The 7,801-nt window shown below is 38.7% G+C and overlaps 1 protein-coding gene across 1 annotated transcript; it reads right to left on the bottom strand.

The window, feature by feature from the left end:
• Nucleotides 1-2,795: 2,795 nt before the first annotated feature.
• LOC139473770 (methyltransferase-like protein 27) lies at nucleotides 2,796-7,485 on the bottom strand. Its single transcript, XM_071256522.1, has 5 exons — nucleotides 7,366-7,485; nucleotides 6,049-6,177; nucleotides 4,704-4,839; nucleotides 3,485-3,580; nucleotides 2,796-2,989 (listed from the first exon to the last, which is right to left on the bottom strand). Exons 1-5 carry the CDS (start codon nucleotides 7,483-7,485, stop codon nucleotides 2,796-2,798), a joined length of 675 nt encoding a protein of 224 aa, XP_071112623.1.
• Between the last annotated feature and the right edge of the window lie 316 nt (nucleotides 7,486-7,801).

Below are 7,801 nucleotides of genomic sequence, written 5' to 3'. Positions count from 1 at the left end.
ATATACTACTGTAATAATCATATGCAATGTGCTCCTGCAATATGCCTTCATTCACTAAACATGACAGAGGCAATTTCTATAAAACATGTAAATGGCGTTGTAACAATATTAAGCATGGTAAGTATGTGTTAATAGCTTGTAAGTAATTGTGTATATGAAAGAAATAATTGAGTACCTTCTTATCAAAACCACATCTATCACACATTATTTAATTACTTACCTGTTTTCCTTTATAAAGGTAAATCATTTGCATTGCTTGCTATATGTTAACACGCTTGCTCAGTTAATAATTCCTTGTTAACGACAGTTGTAAGTAACGTGAGTTACAATGTCTATGGTGGGGTGTACAGAATTTTTATGGACTTGTACACCACGAGGCCGTATGCCCAGCATTGTACAAGAACGTTCAGCTCGTAAAAGCCCGTACACTAAATCAGGTATCGTGTCGAAGTGTAGATCTGATGTTTATGAGACTGAATATTATACGATAAGCCCGACACGGACTTCCAGATTTGGACGACGTCACAAGCGTTTCATTTCTGATGCAAAATCACATCCAGTTATCTCGCAGCATTCAAATCACATTGAATCACACAAATTTGAGTCCTTCCTGTAGACCTCACCCGAAGTGAACACATGTCGTGACGTAAAGTTCACTACGATGCCTGTAAAATGTGTCCTGCCATTGAGTTGGCGAAGAAAAAAACGTGACTCACCAGTAAAGAGCACCCTTCACAGCTGAGAACTGTCCACAGCAAGTGTTACGGTGGAACTGTCCCAGGCCTCGCACTCGCAGGTACGCCTATCTTTTGTTAGAGGATGGTATGAACATTATGTCTGACATGATTGCTCTGTTGTTTTCGTCGCGATAAGAGCCTTATGATGTTTCTGTGGAAGTAAAATTGACGAAGACGAGGAGGGCCTACTGGATTCAAGCATTTCCATGGCTCGCAATTTCTTCTAAATATTTATTGTTACTTACGAAAGACATCCGTTTGCCTTATTGTATTTGCTATTGTATACATCGTAACTAGTAATGTTATTTTCAGGTTGCAATCTTACCATACATACAGTTTGATTTTGCCTATGTTGACCATCATATTTACTTTTCACAGAATTTCAATTTTTATGTCCTGAATCACACCACAGATGGATTGTGTGCAATTATGGAGAGCCGGCCCTGAAAAATGTAATATCTATATTATCTTTATTGTATGACGTGTTTCTGTTTTAGAGTGAGGCGTGAAACAAATACTCTATCACACATTCACTATCGCGTTGTAAGGAGGGAAATCTACTCTCTAGCATACATGCATTTATGACTAAGTAGAATCTTCCACAGCGTGTTCGAATGTCAAGGTTACCCCGAAGATGAGCCTTGGGAGACCATGTCCTTGGTCATGGGTCCCTCACAATGATTCATGGTTTTACAAGTCACTGTCTCGTATTGAATCCGACTATTTGCACGCCATTTCCAATTTACATTTGTGCAATGTTTGTAGTTAACTGGTCCAAACACTTCACACTCTCTTCATCAATTTACATTTGTGCAATGTTTGTAGTTAACTGGTCCAAACACTTCACACTCTCTTCATCAATTTACATTTGTGCAATGTTTGTAGTTAACTGGTCCAAACACTTCACACTCTCTTCATCAATTTACATTTGTGCAATGTTTGTAGTTAACTGGTCCAAACACTTCACACTCTCTTCATCTGAACTGTATATGTAGTTACAATGTTACCTTAAACTGATATACGTGGCTTGACATTTACGAAACTCCAATGATTCGGTAAAGAAGGATAAGCAACATATATAAAACCATTTGTGTCCAATGACGCGTACTTATATTCATAAATGTTCTATTTTAACATATGTTTAGCATTACACATACAATCTGAAGTAAATGTACTCTGACACACCTGGCAATAGAACAATGAACATTATGCGCGCTTCGAGTTCATTTTACCATTTTTTTTATTCTTCTAGTAATTACATATTACGAGTTGTTTTCTTAACACAAAGGACAAATGAGAAACTAAATGAACAGTGAAATCCTGATATTCTCTTGCGATGTTCAGTGTGATAATTGTTACCTACACGTAAAAGTATCGACAAAGGCAGTGGACACATGTTGATTGATACTTTGAAATGAAATTGTTCAATGCATTCGATTACAGATAGCATAATTTAATATGAATAGAACAGTATACATGTGTTGATATCACAAACAACAACACTGGTCTCGTTCAGCAAGCAAGTTTAATTGCATGGAAGTTTCAAATAGTTCTGTGAAGCCAATTTCCTGTGTCTCCGGTCGTGATGGTGCGGGAATATAGCTCAAAGCGGCGTAAAAAGACGTTCACTCACTGACTGAAAAGGTTCTGTTGGAAAAATAGTTTGGTAGTACACAGTGGTTGTGAATGTGTTATATTTGCTACAAAAATCCGGGGCAGAATAGATCTTCAGCAACCCATGCTTGCCCTAAAAGGCCACTATGCTTGTAATTATATAAAAGCCGACTAACGGGATCGGGTGGTCAGGCTCGCTGACTTGGTTGATGCATGTCATCGTATCCCAATTGCGTAGATCGATGCTCATGATGGCAATCACTGGATTGTCTGGTCCAGACTCGATTATTTACAGACCGCCGTCATTTAGCTGGAATATTGCTGAGTGCGGCGTCAAACAACAACGAAAAACAAACAAACACAACTTAACTGACACAAATACCCCGATAGACATTTTGGCAATGTTTATTGTGTCCGTATATTACTGATCCGAATAAACAGTTTTCATTTCAGGACTTTGTGGACTGAAATGGCCCCTTTTTCTCCAAATATCGCTTCAGGGTAAACCTCAAGTTCCACCTGCTTCCATTTCCCTTGAAATTCCAAGGTCTTCATATTTTCTCTAAAAGTCACTGCTCGGACATCGCCATCATCAGGGAACAAGTTGTATAAAGTAGAATTGATAATGTAACCACCTGAAATGATAGCATATTCAAATAAAACAAAGTCGAATGGAGTAAAATATTGACTATATTATTTGTGGATTTTGAGTTTGCTTACGCCATTCACTCATAATAACGTTATAAGCTATTTCATAAAGAGTTCAGCTTTTTAAAACGTATTCTTCACTGATGACATCACTTGGTGCCGTGAAGATCCGGGGTAGAATATGTCTTCAGTAACCCATGCTTGCCCTAAAAGGCGACTATGCTTGTAAGAGGCGACTAACGGGATCGGGTGGTCAGGTTCGCTGACTTGGTGAATACATGTCATCGTATTCCAAATGCGAGGATCGATGCTCATGTTGTCAATCACTGGATTGTCTGGTCCAGGCTCGGTTATTTACAGACCGCCGTTATACAACAAACAAACAAATCTTGAATGACAAGGCGTCCTTAATTTCTTGGGTCTTTGATCTTTGGAGACTTTACCTAAAATGTGACATATAGAGGTGGGGGTTGAATACTTTTCTGGTTTGACAATGCGAATGAGTTCCTCAAATGCATTTAAAGGCATCTTTTTCAAAACCACTGTGTTCAAAGCCGACATTGTCACCACGTCATAGATATCTGAAACACAGATGACCAGATAAGATTATTTCATCCAGTTGACTTTTCCTATTTTAGGTTCCCTTTTCAGGGAAAATATTAACCTGAATTATTTTCACATGTATAACATTGCGGTTCTGGTATGTCTTAAAATAAGTGACCATAAAGCTGTTACGAAATACATTTCTCCAGCGTCCTAAGATTGGGTAAGACTTAGCCACGTCACATCTCAAGTACATAGGTTTCACTATATAGATTACTCTACTGACAGACCCGTGAAGAGCCAGGGTAGAATAGGTCTTCAGCAACCCATGCTTGCCGTAAAAGGCGACTAAAGGGATCGGGTGGTCAGGCTGCTGACTTGGTTATACATGTCATCGATCCCAATTGTGTGGATCGATGCTCATGATATCGATCACTGGATTGTCTGGTCCAGACTCGATTATTTACAGACCGCCGTCATATAGCTGGAATATTGCTGTGTGCGGCGTTAACCAACCAACAAACCAACTCCACTGACAACAAATGTATTCCTATACACGATTAAAAATCAGATCTTGATCAGTTGTGCTTTACAACTTTGCTCACGAATACAATATTACACAACTCTTCTGTGAATGCGATGTAGTTTGGGCATGATCTTCTGTCATGGGTAACAGAAAACTGTTTACGCGTGTAAAATAAGAAATGGTGTGCTGAGATTGTATTAGGGATAATGTATCTTATAGAATTTTCTCATAATGTACATTTTCATTTCTAAGTTTAAATTAAATTTGATAAATCCAAATTTGACACATAATAAGCAGGAACTAAAACAAAGGCATGTGAGCAAGAAGCAAATATAATTATTTTAAAAGGTGAACCAAACATATGTTACCAAAATTATCATTCACTTTGTGAAGACGAAAGTCGCTTTGCTGCTACATCTCCAAAACCAGATATTATTTTTAGAATTATAACTATGAGCCTTAATATATATATTTTCCAAAAAAATACATTGTAAGCATATTTTTTTTTTCAAGCTGATTCATGGACAATGTTCTGTTGGGGTGGGTATAAAATCCCATTCCCCCTTAGAGAATATAAATTGGTCGGTCCCTGAGCACATAGTTCACAGCATCCAATTTTCAAAGAGACTACCTACCAGTTTGGATGTTCAGCGCATTTTCCCCTAAAACGTCAGTGAAGTAACGACCATAAAGACCTTTTTTCCTTGCCGCGTCGAGCATTTTATGTGACGGTTCCAGGGCATCCATTTTGAGAAAGCCGTTAGAGTAAAGCTGTAACATACACTTGAAGTATCACTCCATAAAAAAAATCATCATATAAAAGTCCCTCTGGCAAAATATAAAGACAGTTCACATCACTATGCACAGAGATATATTGATTATGGTATGGAGCAGAGACATAGGGAAGACACGAGTAGAGATGTAAATGGTTTATCAAAATATATAATCCGCATGATGCTACTATGAGAAGTACAATCATACTGTGATAGCCATTTGGCCTTTCAGAGATACACGCTCAACGCTATTACATATACATTATCCTTCAACATGAGAATGACAGACCACATACAGTACGTGTAAAGGCAATGGGCAGGTCCTCCGACAGCCTCGCGATCGAATTGATTTGTCCATTGCTAATTAGCAATCAGTGGTTCCATTTCTCCATTGCTATTTACCAATCAGAGCTAATTAATTCAGTTGGATTGAATTTGTCCATTGCTAATAACCAACCATAGCTAATTAATTCAGTTGAATTGAGTTTGTCCATTGCTAATTACCAATCAGTAGTTCCATTTCTCCACTGCTAATTACCAATCAGTGGTTCCATTTCTCCACTGCTAATTACCAATCAGTGGTTCAATTTCTCCACTGCTTATTACCAATAAGTAGTTCCATTCCTCCATTGCTAATTACCAATCAGTGGTTCCATTTCTCCACTTCTAATTACCAATCAGAGCTAATTAATTCAGCTGGATTGAATTTGTTTATTGCTATGGAAGTTGAGATCCATAAAACGCTTCATGCAACAGCGTCACCCTGACTCACTGACACTGGTTCATGGACAGGAACCAGAGGTGCCAGGCACCTCATTGAGGTCTAAGGACCTTCACGTGTAATGTCCTCATTTAGGACATATATCCACTGATTTTCTGTTTTGACGCTTCACATTTTACTTCCCACACCAAACCTCTGTTAATGTTTACTTCTTGACGAGTATATACGCATTTCATCCTTTCTATTTTTCATACACAAAGTGTCAATGTAAGATTCGAGTGAGTGAAGCAGATAGTCGTTAACCTGATGAAATGCCGTGATATATAGCCTATAAACGTTGTAAATTAAGAATACAGCCGTTGACATCTTGTGGCGCTATATACGTGGGATTACACCAGTTCATTCCTTGCCTTTTCCACACATATACGCCGATAGTGGATGCAAAGTTTCACTGAGGAAGTACATGTTTCAAAAGTGTCTTCCAACCTTATCTGCACAAAGACCAGTTCCGGCAGCCACATCCAGAATATAAATTTTCTTTCTGTCGCTAGGAAACAACTCCGCAGTTTTCAAAGCAGTTAATGATGGACTTCTGAAGTTAGCCTCTTCTAAAACCTTAAGAAATACATATTTATGTATGCATTAGGCGTACACACACATGATAACACATATATCTTACATGAATGAATATGTAAGTGATTAATGCATATTAAAATATCGATTGCTTCCTGATTTTTAATCAAGCACACTCATACTGGAATCACATGTAAATGGAAGCGTTTTGATACTAATTGTAAACCTATAGAAAGTGTGTTCTGTGTTGTGATTGGCCTATTTGGGTCACATGACCAAATGTCAAAGGGTGAAAATATGTTATCTTCAAAATAAATCTCATAATACTCCTGGTCAAAACAATACACTTCTTGTCTAGATAAGCAAAAGAAGGAGCAGCTTCTAGTTCTGTAAGAGTTCACGGAATAAAACAGGTTACCAATGTAACGATGTAAGATACTGGGTTTCAGAGGCAAGTTCACACAGGCAATACCGTGTCAATCTTGTGCGTTGATGCACGTCTGACACCTTCCCCTCATTGAGGCCACTGCACATTAAGAAAGGCCTTGTCATTCCATATCTGAGGATGCTATGTTGTTGAGAGATATAGAAGACGTCGCAAATATCATTCCCATTTATGCCAGCCATGTTTGATTGGTGACAGATCAGGGTATCTTGCAGGGAACACATTAGTGAGTGGGTGCGTTTGGTTTAACGCCGCTTTTAACAATATTCCAGTTATATCGCAGCGTGTCAGCTTGATGTGGGAGGCAAGCCCGAAGTGATGCAAGTCTTAGACGTCTACCACTTTGGTGACACCCACGAGCACGGGTATGGTGCTGACAAACCTAGAAACATAATCGGGACGAACTTGGATTCGAACCCACAATCACAGGTTTCTGGCGTGCCCAAGGGACGCAACTCTTCACAGTGAATTGCGGCGCCTTAGACGACTGGCCCACCCGTGCACCCAGGTAATACATTAACATCGTTCTGAATTGATACAGCTGCACAACTCCAGCAACATTCGCCGTGTTGTGTGGCCTTTTGAGAGAACGCTTGAAGCAATTTCTCTCGAATATTCGCTACTTCTTTTGCAAAATAATGCTTTATCAGTAACATTTGGTTGAGCTTTTTCATAAACATTCTGCCTGATTTAAATCCAAACATTCATATATAAGTTGATAATTTTAAAAATTTAACATCACAGTGGATAAATTGAAGCATGAAGTGGTGTCTTCTGGGACCAACCTTGTCATAGTGATGACTGTGTTGAGAAAACCTATTAATGATGTCCTCTCTGCTTGTATCATCGTCCCCCATCAAATATTGAACAGTACGATATGCTTCTTCTCTGTCCTCCTCTGCCATGTTTATTGAGAATGCTTTATTCAAGTCTGCTTTGAATAAAATAATTCAATGTCAGTTGCCACGAAACAACATCAAGGGAGTCATCATTTTCTAGGTGTGGCTTGTTATCATAAGGCGGCAATACATATTGTATCTATGAACGCAATAGGTAATGTAATTGGTCAGCAACAATTCCAAATTTCGATTGAAGATTGGAATGGTCTGGCGTGTCATAGCGACATTGCGCGTATTTGAAGGTCACAGCTTGGTCGAAAATCTTGTACGTAATGTGAACTGCACAAGCATATCACAGGGGTAATGAATGAGCATTAATTAT

The sequence above is a fragment of the Haliotis cracherodii genome, unplaced genomic scaffold (genome assembly GCF_022045235.1).
Source record: "Haliotis cracherodii isolate W230 unplaced genomic scaffold, xgHalCrac1.p SCAF_3, whole genome shotgun sequence".
Lineage (NCBI taxonomy): Eukaryota > Metazoa > Mollusca > Gastropoda > Lepetellida > Haliotidae > Haliotis > Haliotis cracherodii.
The sequence above is the reverse complement of the archived record's forward strand: the minus strand, read 5'-3'. Positions and strand labels throughout refer to the sequence as shown.